The sequence below is a fragment of the Alosa pseudoharengus genome, unplaced genomic scaffold, assembly GCF_046254945.1.
Source record: "Alosa pseudoharengus isolate Yale_2024_CS ecotype anadromous, Long Island Sound unplaced genomic scaffold, YU_APseudo_1.1 YU_APseudo_1.1_scf_10, whole genome shotgun sequence".
Taxonomy (NCBI): Eukaryota; Metazoa; Chordata; class Actinopteri; order Clupeiformes; family Clupeidae; genus Alosa; species Alosa pseudoharengus.
Window position 1 is genome coordinate 35,517,419 of NW_027468565.1, and position 15,263 is coordinate 35,532,681.

The window sequence follows — 15,263 nt, forward strand, 5'->3', positions numbered from 1 at the left end:
AACCCTCTTTGCTCTCATTGGTCAAACTCTCAGATTGGCGCGTATGTCGAAGGAAGTGCGTTTCCTAGCAGCTAACGAAAATAGTTCTGAAGCAGATTCCATCTCTATTCCTATTCCCAGGCCAGACACCTAGACGTATTTTCCAGTCAGTGGCGGTTTAGCCACAAGACGTGCAGGTATCCCTTTGTGTCGATTTTATGAAAGCTGTTCTATTTTACTCCCCAGCCGAATCGATCGACACACGTCTTGGGTAGGTGTTTAGATTGTGACAGACACCGACCAGCTGGGATACATCTGTGGAATATGTTAGAATAAGTCACTTACTCTACTGTCTTATTGTACAGAAGAAATGGACAGCGATACGGGGGACTTTCCCTTTCCCTTCCAACCATACCCGATTCAGGAGCAATTCATGAAAGTTTTGTATGCTACACTCGATCAAGGCCAGGTCGGCATATTCGAGAGCCCTACAGGCACGGTAAGTGAGTCGTGGGTCATATGGTGTCAGCTCTATGTTACTTGTTTCACAATGTCAATTGCCATGCTTGCCACAATCTCAAGTTAGCTCTCTCTCTCTCTCCCTCTCGCTCTCTCTCTGTGCAGGGCAAGTCTTTAAGTCTGATCTGCGGTGCTCTTACCTGGCTGAGGGATTATGAGACCAAGAAGAGAGAGGAAGCAGCCAGACTTCTGAGAGAGGAGGAGGAGAAGGAGAAGAGGGCCGGGGCACAGACAAGCTCAGGGTCCACTGAACCTGACTGGATCACTGACTTTGTGCAGAAGAAAGCCGAGAGGGATCAGGTGAACAAACTCAAGGTAAGTGAGAGAGAAAGTGTGTGTGTGTGTGTGTGTGTGTGTGTGTGTGTGTGGTGTGTGTGTGTGTGAGAGAGAGAGAGAGAGATTCTCCACAAACTCTACTTGAGGGAACAAGTGGAGGCAGTTGATCAATGTTCTCTTCATCATTCCCACAGGATGAAGAGATGAGGCGGAAGAGAAGAGATGAGAAGCTGGAGATGATCCGACACAGCGCACAGCTCAAGTACGCTCTGAAGAGGAAGGTGTGTGCGTGTTCTGTTGTGTTCTGTCCGTGCATGCATGTCACCAAACACGATGACATGATGTATAGGCAAAGGTTGTCATCTTCAGATTCAAGATTGATATCTTGATTGTGACAATCCTCTGTGTGTGTGTGTGTGTGTGTGTGTGTGTGTGTGTGTGTGTGTGTGTGTGTGTGTGTGTGCGTGTGTGTGTGTCCCTGTAGACTGAAGAAGATGATGAGATCTCTAAGATGCTGCAGGAGACTGGGCGAGACCCAGGAGAGCCTGCTCAGGGCCCTGAGGATGAGGGCCTCATTGTGGCCGAATACGAGAGTGATGAAGAATCCGCTCCCAAAAACAAGTGAGGCGAGATAGACAGTGTGTGTGTGTGTGTGTGTGTGTGTGTCCAGCTATCTGTGTCTTTCTGTCTATTAGTATTTGCTTTTGCTTTGCTCAGGTTGCTTTGCAGTGATGATGTACAGTGACATCAAGCTGGGTTTTCTCTGCTGCCCTGCAGGTTGTGCGACGATGATGAGCTGGATGACTTGGAGGAGGAACACGTCACAAAGGTGTGTGTTTCATGTGATATTTATACACTCTCTCACACACACCACACACACACACACACACACACACACACACACACACACACAATTGCTTCAGGTTTTCACACACATACCAACAATTGCCTCAGATCGTATTGTAACAATAAAGTTGTATTAGTTAGCAGTCCACCTCAGATTTTACATAAAGCACCAAATCCTAAAAGATGTGTGTGTGTGTGTGTTAGATTTATTACTGTAGCCGAACACATTCTCAGCTGGCCCAGTTTGTGCATGAGGTCCAGAAGAGTCCATTTGGACCTACAGTCAGCCTCGTCAGCCTTGGCTCTAGACAGGTAAGAGACGTGTGTGTGCGTGTGCGCATGCGGTGGTGTTGTTTTTCCCATCGTAGAATCTGTCTGGAATTCATTTGTATTCTTTGTGCTGTAGAATCTGTGTATAAACCCAGAAGTGCTGCGTTTGGGGAGCACTCCGCTGATTAATGAGAGATGTATGGAGATGCAGAAAAACAAACACGGTGAGGTGACCCCATTACATACGCTTATATACTGCACACCTACCCCATTACATACGCTTATATACTGCACACCTACCCCATTACATACGCTTATATACTGCACACCTACCCCATTTGATACGCTTATATACTGCACACCTACCCAATTACATACGCTTATATACTGCACACCTACCCCATTACATACGCTTATATACTGCACACCTACCATGGGGTCAAAAGATGTTCTGATTCCCAGATAAAAACATGTTATAACCTTGTTATAATATTTACATACGTTGTTACATACAGTTAACTACCTTTTTTATCTTGCATGTGTGAAAGAGTTCAGGTAGGGCAGTGTGAAAGGGTGTTACTCACAAAAGTCTAACACAGGGGTGGGCAAACTGTGGCCTGCGGGCCAGATCCGGCCCATCAAGCACTCTCATCTGGCCCGCCGAGCATTTCATTTGGTTATCAGGCTGCTCGCAATTTTTTTTCTCCTGCGATAGAGACGACGTTGTTGTGCGGCCCGCCGGCCAATTTTCAAAACCCAATGTGGCCCTTGAGCCAAAAAGTTTGCCCACCCCTGGTCTAACACCTATACTAACACTTATTCTGCACAAACATGAAGCAGAAGCTTGAGTGCGTGAAGCAGCCTAAATATTGAACTCTATGCATACGATACAGACAAGCCAGAGAAGCCGGCGGAGGACGAGGCCAAGCGCCGCCGTGGCGTTGTCAAGGCGACATGTCCATTCTCAGGATTTGAGAAATTGATGACGATGAGGGACGAAGTGTTAGTGGAGGTCCGCGACATCGAGCAGCTGGTGCAGCTGGGCCGCAAAACGCACACCTGTCCTTACTACAGCACCCGCAAGGCCATACCTGCTGCACAGGTACACCCCCCCCCACACACACACACACACACACCTGCCTGTACTACAACAATGGCAAGGCCATACCTGCTGCTGCACAGATGCACACACACGCGCATACACAGACACGCATACCCTCTGAGAGTAATCCCTGCTTACTGCTCTTCCTGCCCATCCCTATCTCTTTTTCCTTCTCTCCCAGCTGGTGGTGTTGCCTTACCAGACGCTGTTGCATGCTGGGACACGGCGGGCCTCCGGCATCCAGCTGAAGGATCAGGTGGTCATCATCGATGAGGCCCACAACCTCTCTGACACACTCACCTGCATCCATAGCACAGAAGTGACAGGGGCACAGGTACACACCCACACTCACATACACACAAGCATACACACACACACACATCCACACACACACCCACACACACCCACACACAATTATGTGTATAATAGGAGATGTCTTTGGAACTGTGATTGCATTTTATGCCAAATGTATCCTTTTTGCAGCTCTGCAGAGCACACTCGCAACTCACTCAGTACTGTGACCGCTACAGGTAAAACACACACACACACACACACACACACACACACACACACACACACACACACACACACACAAACAATACTCTTTCAACATGAATTTTTTGCATGACAAACCAGATATGAAACCCTCTGGAATTTGGTGATAAGTTATTACTAATGTGGTAGAGCACTGGAATCTGGTACAGAGAGAAACACTATGAACCCTTAATTTGTAGCTTGCGGATAAACCTGTGCTAAAATAACATAATAAAATGACACAACGCACCTTAAGGGGAGTTTTTTTTGCCACCACTGCCTCAGTGCTTGCTCTAGGGGGTTGGCTCTGAGCTCTGAGGAGGGTTGGTGCTATATAAACAAAACTGCCTACTATAATGTCATGAATGTTGAGATAGTGGATGAATATAAATATTTAGGAACCATCATTGACAGCAAATTATCTTTTGAGAGCACCGCAGATGCTGCCTGTAAAAAGGCCCAACAGAGACTTTTCTTTTTGCAGAAAATGAAATCATTTAGTGTGTGCAGGACTCTGATGAATTTGTTTTACCGGTGTTTTATTGAATCAGTCTTGACATTTTGTATTGTGGTGTGGTACAGTGGTCTTTCATTGATCAGCAAGCGTAAGCTAACAAAGCTGGTTAATGTAGCGTCTAAGGTGGTTGGGGCACAGCTACCACAGCTGCAACATCTATATGATAAAAGGGTCAGGGGTAAGGCTAACCACATTTTAAACTGCCCTTATCACCCTCTTTTTGGGGAGTTTAATCTGCTCCCCTCAGGTCGCCGTTTTAGGTTACCTCTATTACAGTAAGAACTAGACATGCCAGGGATTCTTTTATTCCTGTGGCTATTCGGAACCTGAATTCACTTGATTGATTTCTTGAATCTTTATATACATTATGTGATTATTTATTTACTTATTTATTCTGTCCATGTTCATTAATGACAGATGTACCTGTGTACTGTCCAATTGGATTCAGTCATTGGTGTTTTAGGGGAAGGAGTGTCCTGTTGTTGTGTGTCCTGTGCTGTTCTTGTGTGTCCTGTGCTGTGTTGTCAATGTTGTTGGCATCTGGCGGTGCTTTTTCTGTGTTTAAGACATCCTGCTGCACGCTAAATTTCCTTTTCTAAGGATAAATAAAGTGAAACTTGATAAAGATGGAGACAGAATAGTAGCAAGCACGGTAAGGATAGGAAAGATGCAAACTAGCTGCAAGATAACCAGATACGATCAGCAGGAGGCAGACAGGCAGATGGAGAATCCAGGACAGGCCGACAGATGGCATGCAGGGGAGAGTTCCATCTGGAGTGTTCTGTCTCTCTCTTGCATTCTGTCTGTCTGTCGTAGATCCAGAGCAGCTGACTCTCAGACGGGTCTCTTCTGGAGTCGGCTATAACTTGTAGGTGCAGTGTTTCCCACAGAATTGAATTCTATTTGTGGTGGTAGGTTTGCAGAATTAACTTCTGGAGTCGGCTATAACTTGTAGGTGCAGTGTTTCTATTTGTGGTAGTAGGTTTGCAGAATTAACTTGAATGCAGCAGTTTTTAACCAATTAGCACAGTGTAGTTATGATGCTAACCAGATTTAAGCACAATTTAGTACAACCTGGAAAATCATTGTGTGGTGGTCAAAGTTGATATTGTGGTGGGCCGCCACCAGGGGCGGACTGGGACCAAAAATCGGCCTTGCCATATTTGGCCCAAGCGGCCCTCAAATCGGTCGGGCACACCTAATTAAATACAAAATCTTTGCATTACCCTTAAATATGCATATATTTTCAACTGTCATGGAGCACTGAAAGTGCCTCACTGGCTATCACTCTCACTGATCAGAGGTAGCCATGGAATACATGATCTCCATATTCAAGTAGCCTAGGCTATACAAGCAATTATTAAAGAAGAGTTTCTGCTTGAATTCAAAGTATCATTTCAAATTATTTAATAGGCTACATTTAAACTACATAATGCTCAACTGACAGCAGCACCAAACAGTTACTGAATTTGCCTATGTGTAAAGAGCTAAATTACCTAGATTGTAGTAGACGTTAATCACTGTAAGACAACTGAAACAACAGAAAATAAATAGGGCTGTTGCTGGAAATATTTCATTCCTGTAGGCTATACTACATTGCTGGTACATTTTGGAACATTATAGCTACATTAACTAATTATCTTTAATGTCTTCCAGTAGCCTATCATATAGGTTACCGTATATTAGTTGGCTTGTGCATGAATATGACTTGATGTTTTGTAGCCTACATTTCCGTCAGTCTACAGTCTTTTAGCCCATCTTTACCATGATAATTAACCCTTCCAAGATAGAACCCTTTCGACGCTCTACTTTGAGAGACCAACCACCACTCATGTCATCGATGTTGAATTTTGGGCGTCTGACGGAAACTGATCAATCTGACCAACAATTAACATTGATTTGACACTCTTTTGCTGTCCGGGGTTGCAAATCATTCATTTAGAACATTTAAGTTACGCTGTTTGTTATTACATCATTACATTATCGCAATTAATAAGTCATCATAATCGTCATCGTCAGCATGGCATGTCACACATAGCCTACCTGCTCCACCACTGAGTTCTTATCATGTAGCCGCAAGGCTCCACCACCTGCTCACTGTCCCTCTGTATGCTTGCTTACATCCTCATTCAAACTCAACGAACTTCTTCAACATGTTGCTGACATTTGCTAGACATTTGCTAACTTCAATTAACTTCTGATGGCTCACAAAATCCTGGCTCTGGGCCAAAATGTGAGGGGTGGGCCTGACGTGAGCTGTTATTGGATCAGTCGAGTGTCAATATGGAAATGTAACCAGTGGGCCGCTGATTGTCCATCCTTTGGGCCGATTGTTGGCCAAAATGATTAAATTATATATATATATAGCCTATTCTATCGGCCCAAAAGGTGCGTCGGCCCACCGGGAAAATGCCCGGTATGCCAGATGGCCAGTCTGCCCATGGCCGCCACAAATAAGTTAATGTATGGGAAACACTGAGGTGACATGGTAACATGTAGGTGACTGCCAATCTCTCCTTGTCATTCACATTGACTTTCCCATGACCTTTCCTGATCTGTTGTGATGTCAGGAGCCGCCTGAAAGCAAAGAACCTCATGTACATCAAGCAGATCTTATTTGTGTTGGAGGGGCTAGTACGCACACTTGGAGGTGAGTTGTGTGTGTGTGTGTGTGTGTGGTCATACATTACCGCCTGTGTGTGTGTGCCTGTGCGGAAAACAAACGTTTTTTGACATGTGTGAGCCATGTGTGTATGTGACTGAGTTTTTATTGCATCTTTTTTCTGCAGGAAAAGTGGGACAGAATCCAAACAGTCAAAGCACCCAGTCAGGTATGTTCACTCTGTGTACTATCATTATTTTGGGCCCAAGCAACCTACAGATTTCATATGCAGACACATATGCACCCACTACACAAATAGCCATCTATGAGTAATCTTTTTTCTGATAGATATATAGCATCCTATTTCCTTTTCAGGCACTGAGCTGTTCACCATCAATGACTACCTTTTCAAAGCCCAGATTGACAACATCAACCTATTCAAGGTACCACACACACACACACACACACACACACACACACACACACACACACACACACACACCATTCTTAGCTTTCTCACACAAGCAATGCACTCACAGTCTTCACACGCATCTCTTTTACAGCTGCAGAGGTATTTTGAGAAGAGTATGATCAGCAGAAAGGTACAGTGGGACTAGTTTTTCATCATGCCTGCTGCAACATAAATGAGCAACAAGAAATCAAGTGTACTTAATGCTCTGTGTGTGTGTGTGTGTTTGTGTGTGTTTGTGTGTGTGTGTGTGTACAGCTGAGTGGTTTTGCTGAGCGTTATGAAGGTGTTGGTGTGACATCACATACACATGCTAACAAGGAAAACCGTCGGACTGAGGGCCTCGGCCGGTTCCTTCAGGGTCTACAAAACAAAGCCAGCACAGGTCAGACCCTACAGAACCCCTAGAACATTAGAGAACCACACAATACTATATGACCACACAACAGGACACAACCACACAATAATCACACAATACTATATTGCCACACAATACTCACACAATACTATATTACCACACGACAAAACAGAAACACACAATACTATATTACCACACAACGAAACAGAAACACACAATACTATATTACCACACAACGAAACAGAAACACACAATACAGTAGAACCTCACAACAGAGTCACCACAAGTCAGGCACACAGAAATACACAACTGCAGTCAGATGCAGGAAATGCAGAAGAATATTTGTGAAACATTTCCTTCAATGTTCCTTTAGAACTGCATAATTAATGGGCCTGGCCCCACCCGTCTAATATCTCAGCTCATTTTCATACGGAGCTATTCCCTCAGCCAATCAGCGACCAGAGGGAGTGGCTAAGAACAGTGATGTAGAAGTCAGGCGTTTGTTTTGAAATGTAGTGCAACAGTGGCGGTGGTGGTAGATGTATGCGGAGCCATAGGGTGCAGATCATTTGTCTTTTTGTCCTTCCTCCCTTCCTTGCTTCCTTCCTTCCTTGCTTCCATCCTCCCTTCCTTGCTTGCTTCCATCCTCCCTTCCTTGCTTCCATCCTCCCTTCCTTGCTTTCTTCCTTGCTTCCTTCTTTCCTTGCTTCCTTCCTTCCTTGCTTCCTTCCTTCCTTGCTTCCTCCTGTCCTAACCCCTCCTAATTATTTTTGTGAAGTAAACGAGGAAGGAACGATAGGAGGATGGAGGAATGAAGGAGAGACAGATATGAGAGATGAGATGTCCTGCTCACTCACGCATCACTTTTAAGAGACGTCAATTACTGATGATGCGGCGCATTACCTTAGGCTAGAACTAACAGAGACGCAAGTTACACAGAATATGAACTTATATCAAAGCCTAAAAATATCATATGAACATGGACTCTTCCCACTTATTGAGCATGATAATGTGGTAATGTTTGATAGTTCTCAAGACATGAATGAATACTTATTTAATTGCACGAGCAACAAGTTACCGATTGGTTAAAGGCAGCTCCAATAGTTTTAAAGTTAAACCAAGGTCTACTCTACACCCACCAGGAAGCAACTATTGGAAACGTTTCCCAGTGTAGAGTCCTTCTATACTAGGCTCTAATCATTCTGCATCTAGGAACATTTTGATTTCGTGTCAATGGCCATGAAGGCAACATACAACAGGTTTTGTGTAGAGATGTTTTGCCATGTTGGCACCATATTGAAAACACAGCATCTATCTACTGATAAAAGGAATGTCTGTTAGTCTGTCTGTCAATCTGTCTGTGTGTTTGTCTGTTATTCGCATATCTCTTGGACCGAGGTGTCTTGCTAAGGGCACGAGTTAGTGCAGTGTCAATTTTTACATTTGGATAAGATACTGCAAAAGATACTGTTAAAAGAAGCACAGCCTCTGTAGCCCCTCCCCCTTTCATGCAGTGCACACAGGTAGAAAGTCATACATGTGAGTGTTGTGTCGCGTAAGATGTTCGAGTGTAAAATACGAAAGAGAACATTAAAGCTCATTATCACGTCGGCCACAAAACAACTGCGCATGTACCGGGTCCAGGGGAAAGGGCTCAAGCCGCGAGAAGTATTTACAACGGTCACATTGTCATTTTGATCTGTGATAAATGCTTAGCTGGAATGATGTTTATTCCTATCATCCTATTTTAAAGAAGGTCTACTTGCCAGCATGTAATTGGGCTACAGGTTTTCTACAGGAATAGACGTGTTTTGAACAGGCACTCCACTAGTCTTTTTTTCATTCACCATATTTTGTGTGCAGTTCTCATTGAAGACCAGAGGGGGGCAGAAGAGAATAAGCCCGGTTTGACTTCTCCATTGATGCTGGTGGAGAGCTTCCTGTCTGGCCTGACCAGTTCCAACAAGGATGGAAGGGTGGTGATACAGAGACAGGGTACACACACATGCATGTGTTCTCTCTCTCTCTCTTCTCCTCCTCTCTCCCCCCCTCTCTCTGTCACTTTGCCTCTTACACACAGATGACCAAAGACAATTACAGAGATGTTCAGCCAGAGGCTATAATTTCTGACCCTCTCTCTCTCACCATCCCAGCTCAACCTCTAACACACACTCACCATCCCAGCCCACCCCTTTCCCCAACACACACACACACACACACATACATACACACACACACACACATACATATACACACACACACACACACACACACACACACATATACACACACACACACACACACACACACACTATTCTAAGTTTGCACACACCAGATATCTCTTGGCTTCTTTTACAGATGGAGATATGTGAGATGTCTCGGTTCAGTTTCTTTCTCCCTCCCTCTCTCTGTAGGGTGTGTAGGCCAGTGCTCGGTGCGTTTTCTGCTGCTGAATGCAGCACTGCACTTTGCTGAGGTGCTGAGAGACTGCAGAGCTGTCATCATCGCTGGAGGCACCATGCAACCTGTGAGACACACACACACACACACACACACACACACACACACACGAGCCAACACAACTCTCACATACAACCAGCAGCAGCCCACACACACACACACACACACGAGCCAACACAACTCTCACATACAACCAGCAGCAGCCCACACACACACACACACACACACACACACACACACACAGACACACACACAGACACGAGCCAACACAACTCTCACATACAACCAGCAGCAGCCCACACACACACACACACACACACACACACACACACACACACACACACACACACAGACACACACACACACACAGACAGTCCGCAGAGTGTGTGTGTACTTAAATACACAGTAATCAGAATACCCAAATTCATACACAAACAAATATATACACACACTCATATTCACCAACACAAGTCTGTATACAATGTATACACACACTCATATTTGTGTACGCACACAAACACATATAGACACACATGTGACAGACATGATTAATCCAGATGGAAAACGGCATGCTTTCAAAGAGACTCAGTAAAACACCCACATGGGTTTTTATTCATTTAGTGATTTATAAGCAACCAGAAGTGCTTTAATGTTGGGTCTTAGACTTACTGTGTTTATGTTTCTTATCAGACGCTTTTGTCCAAAGTGAAAGCGCCTAGAATCGCATAATCACTTAGAATTTACATAATGGAGTAATGTGGTCAGTTCTTTTGGTTTACACAAGAAGCTGCATTTTGTACAACCTGAAACTGTTTGGCCATGGGAAAAGATCATTGCAGTATTCAACCTTGCTGGAGAAAAAGGCCTACATTTTTCTGATTTCTGTTTTGACAGCCAAAACACAGCCAAACACAGAGGCCTTTAGCTGATTTAGTTATTGCATTCACATGGCTGTAAAAGCTGAGGTCTTAATACATTCAGACACCTGGGTTTTTTAAAGTGTCTTAAAAGTCCTACATTTCTTCTCACATTTCCAATTAAGATGGCCAGACCTTTTTACCTTTTACAGCGGGATTATTGAGACTTTCAACTCATTCACTCAACACACACACATATAGCACACCCATATTCACATGTACATAAAAACATGCTGACAGAGATGCATAATTGTGCATCCACACACACAGTATTCATCGCACCCACAACACACACACACACACACACACAACACACAACACACAACACACATGGATGCTCTACCCATAGAGACAGAGACATTTACAAAGCCCTTGGTGATAATGGCTGCAGTTCTCGTGACCGTGCTTGCAGCTAATTATTCATTAACACACGCTACAAAAAACTGCTCCACTGTCAGAGTCTGTCATTGCCTCTTACTCAGACTGTAGCTTGCACTGCTTATGCACAACTATCTACACACACACACACACACACACACACACACACACACACACACACACACACACGGCCATATCTTTACATGTCAAAGATGTGTTTGTCATACATTTTAATGAAATGAAGTGTGTGTGTGTGTGTGTGTGGGTGTTTCAGGTGGCTGACTTTAAGGAACAGCTGCTTCTTGCTGCTGGACTGACAGAGGAGCGAATCACAGAGTTCTCCTGTGGTAAGGAGAGCGAGGAACAGGGAGAGGAACAGGGAGAGGAACAGGGAGAGGGAGAGAGAGAGATGTGTGCTGATAGCGTGACATGACCTCCTTTCTGGCTCGAGCCATTCCATTATTGTATAGTTGATGTTGTTGTTTGTAGCGTTGTAGCGTTTGTAGGTTGGCACAATCATGCTAAACGCTGACGTGAGGCACCTTCCTTGACCCAGTCTGTCGAGTAGAGGACATCAGGGCTTCTTCCTGTGTATAAGCACACTTTCTTTTGCCATCTAAGCATTTTCACTTATTTAACTACACCTCACTTCACCTCCTCAGTGGACCCATTTGACCTCCAACGTCTCCACTTCTCTCGGCTCTGAGCTGAGGAAGCTTTTCTTAAGGCAGACCCGGTGCTATCTGCTGTCACCTTCGTTGTCACATTTCAGCAGAGAGCCTCATTACATCAGAGAGACCGGGAGGGGGTGGGGGATAAGAGATATAGGAATATGGGGTGGTGGGGGGTTGAGAGAATACACAATTCTTGAATCCTCTCATTCCTCTGATACACTGTGTGTGTTTTCTGTCTCCCTCTCTGTTTGTAGGTCATGTGATTCCTCCAGAGAATATTTTACCCATAGTTCTGTGTGCAGGACCATCAGGGCAGGAGCTGGAGTTCACCTTCCAGACGAGAGACACTCCAAAGATGGTAACACACACACACACACACACACACACTCCTACAGTACACACACTGTCAGAGTGCATGTACCTGATTTTGAGGAATTTGTGCATGTGTGAGTTTATTTTATTGTATATTTCACAAAAGTTTATGTGTGTGTGTGTGTGTGTGTGTGTGTGTGTGTGTGTTTTTGTGCATCAGATGGAGGAGACCGGCCGTGTCCTCTCTAACCTGTGTAACGTAGTTCCGGGGGGCGTTGTGTGTTTCTTCCCTTCTTACGAGTATGAGAGGAAGATTCTAGAATTCTGGGAAGGCACCGGAGTCCTTCAGCGACTGGCTGCCAAGAAGAAGGTAATTCCACTGTTCACACACACACACACACACACACATCCACACTTTGTCTGTTGTCTCCTCATCTGATTTGGTTTGTGTAGAGTTGTTGAGATTCTCTCTTCTCTCAGATCTTCCAGGAGCCAAAAAAGGCCAATCAGGTTGAGCAGGTGTTGTCTGAATACTCCAGGTGTATTCAGGTAAGTGTGTGTATGTGCAAGTCTATATAGAGGTGAGTTTGTGAATGTGTGGATTATATGTTTGATTGTATGGGCATGTTTATCTTGTTGACTATGCATAGGTTTGTGTGTGTTTTTAATGTATATGTGATGTGTTTATCAGCGTTGCGTCACTTCTCCATGTGGTCAGTCGGGGGCGCTGCTCTTCTCTGTGGTTGGAGGGAAGATGAGCGAAGGGATCAATTTCTCAGATGATCTTGGCAGGTGTGTGTATGTGTGTCTGTGTGTGTGTGTTGGGAAGAGAAGAAGAGAAAGGGTGTTCTCTCTAACATGACAGTTTAAACAATTTGTTAACTTTGTAATGTAATAAAACCGCTTCACACACGTACATGTGTGTGTGTGTGTGTATATTGTATGTTCATTGCATATGCGGGTGTTGACAGGTGTATAGTGATGGTGGGAATGCCCTACCCCAACATTAAGTCACCTGAGCTGCTGGAGAAGATGTCTTACCTGGACAAGAACATGGTGAGTGGCCCTGTAGTCGTGCCATTTTGCATTTTGGGGGCTGCATTTTGGGGGCAGCATTTGGGGGGCAGCATTTGGGGGGCAGCATTTTGGGGGCAGCCGTGGCCTACTGGTTAGCGCTTCGGACTTGTAACCGGAGGGTTGCCGGTTCGAACCCCGACCAGTAGGCACGGCTGAGGTGCCCTTGAGCAAGGCACCTAACCCTTCACTGCTCCATGAGCGCCGCTGTTGTTGCAGGCAGCTCACTGCGCCGGGATTAGTGTGTGCTTCACCTCACTGTGTGTACACTGTGTGCCGAGTGTGTTTCACTAATTCACGGATTGGGATAAATGCAGAGACCAAATTTCCCTCACGGGATCAAAAGAGTATATATACTTATACCAGAGACTTTCTAATGAGGAGACACAGCACTCAAAAAATCCTCCATAGAAATGCATGGGGTTAGCCGTTGTCTACACATATCCCACCCCTTCCTTGGCAAAACGTCGACATGTGAATACATTGAGCCAATCATGTGGTGTGATGTGAATACATTGAGCCAATCATATGGTGTGTTGTGAAGACATTGTGCCAATCATGTGTTGTGAACTCGCTGGAGCAAAATTGGTGTCGTGAAGCCTTGCAGGCGCCTTGCACGCGCATTTCTGCTGAATAGGATGCCCTATGAGTGCCCAAAAAGCGTTGCTATATGGCCGCCGAGTGGAGGGACTTGCCTAAAAGGACTTTGCTTATACTTACTATATTATCAGTCTGATGGGAAACATCTCCTTGTGTTTAGAGTCCCTGCTTCTCTTGTTTTCCTCATCGATTTTGTCGCTTGTTTTGCTAGCCACATATAGGGGGCCGGAGTCCTGGCAGGGCATTGGTGGAGAACCTCTGTATGAAAGCCGTTAATCAGTCCATAGGTGAGTTGGGCCAAGACGCCTCAGACCTTCCGTGAATGTCATGATGAAATGCATTTCTCAGCTGGGTACAATTTAACCACAAAACCCATGTGACATCAGACTGTATCACAAACCATTTGTCATGTAACTCTACATCTATATAGTTTTATAGTATATACTACTTTATAGTATATACTAGAAGTAAGACTATATCTATATCTATTTTATGGTATTCACTATTCCATAGTATAGTACATGTGGTTCATAGCATTTTGCAGTAAATTAAAAAATGCTAGTTCACAGTATTTTAAATATAGTATATACAATATGTTATAGTATAGTATAGGGCTTTAGTTTATAGATGGCTAAAGTCTATCGTCCGATGCTTGTGTCTGTGCAGGCAGGGCAATTCGTCACCGCGGCGACTACGCCTGCGTGGTTCTGCTGGATCGCCGATTCTCACGTCCCGCCACACTACAGAAGATTCCGGAGTGGATTCGCAGGAGCACGCAGACACACAACAGCTTCGGACCGGCCTTTGCCAGTATCAGGAAGGTGTGTGTGAGAATTTGGAAGGGAGAATGGATGGTGGGGTTGGTTTGTACAAAGCAAGAATTCAGATTCCATTTTTTGGGTACACTTCATTAGTTTTTCTTCAGAAATCTGCTACCTTTTGTGACTGCTTTGAATGTGTGTGTGTTTGTTTGTTGTCATTTCTCCAGTGTATGTAAGACTGGAAGGACAGGAATCGTAAGTGTGTGTGCGTTTCTGGTGGTGAATAATTTGATGCGAGTTGTTTATCCATTTGTCTTGCAGTTCTTCCTGGAGAAGAGGCAAAAACAGCTGAACTGAGATGAAGGAACGAGATCACTTGTCTCTGTGTGTGTGTCTGTCAGTTGTGCGAGTTCTTCACCGTCTGTTTTATTAACTGTTGATGCTGAAAGATATTTGTTGTTGAAATGATTGTGATCCATCCCATAATAAACCAGATAAATCAATTCCCTTCCATTGCAGTTGATATGAGTCTAATCACTTGAGCTGAGCTCTATAATTATCTAGAGAACCATCTGCTTTCTCCTCACAGAAAGTCTGAAACGTGTGTGTGTGTGT

General features: G+C 44.6%; 1 protein-coding gene across 3 annotated transcripts; it reads left to right on the forward strand.

The window, feature by feature from the left end:
* The first annotated feature begins 65 nt into the window (after positions 1-65).
* On the forward strand, positions 66-15,151 carry ddx11 (DEAD/H (Asp-Glu-Ala-Asp/His) box helicase 11). Of its 3 annotated transcripts, none has more exons than XM_076302334.1 (27): positions 66-250; positions 345-478; positions 604-813; positions 969-1,055; positions 1,259-1,395; positions 1,552-1,603; positions 1,825-1,932; positions 2,027-2,114; positions 2,784-2,992; positions 3,174-3,326; positions 3,476-3,522; positions 6,614-6,693; positions 6,833-6,874; positions 7,021-7,088; positions 7,209-7,247; positions 7,373-7,499; positions 9,336-9,467; positions 9,887-9,999; positions 11,502-11,574; positions 12,156-12,259; positions 12,434-12,583; positions 12,694-12,762; positions 12,905-13,005; positions 13,185-13,269; positions 14,099-14,174; positions 14,554-14,708; positions 14,970-15,151. In XM_076302334.1, the coding sequence occupies exons 2-27, from the start codon at positions 350-352 to the stop codon at positions 15,003-15,005; spliced, it is 2,670 nt and encodes an 889-aa protein (XP_076158449.1). In that variant the 5' UTR covers positions 66-250; positions 345-349; the 3' UTR covers positions 15,006-15,151. The 3 variants fall into 3 exon arrangements, with proteins under 3 accessions (XP_076158449.1, XP_076158458.1, XP_076158466.1); XM_076302343.1 differs by having other exon boundaries at positions 348-478; XM_076302351.1 differs by lacking the exons at positions 66-250; positions 345-478; positions 604-813; ... (1 more) ...; positions 1,552-1,603; positions 1,825-1,932 and having other exon boundaries at positions 1,348-1,395.
* The last annotated feature ends 112 nt before the right edge of the window (positions 15,152-15,263 follow it).

Excerpts from the sequence above, each read along its gene's own strand:
- ddx11 (XM_076302334.1), top strand. The coding sequence starts at position 350 with ATGGACAGCGATACGGGGGACTTTCCCTTTCCCTTCCAACCATACCCG. Across the intron at positions 1,056-1,258 it reads AGTACGCTCTGAAGAGGAAG|ACTGAAGAAGATGATGAGAT; the intron begins GTGTGTGCGTGT and ends GTGTCCCTGTAG. Across the intron at positions 6,694-6,832 it reads GCTAGTACGCACACTTGGAG|GAAAAGTGGGACAGAATCCA; the intron begins GTGAGTTGTGTG and ends TTTTTTCTGCAG.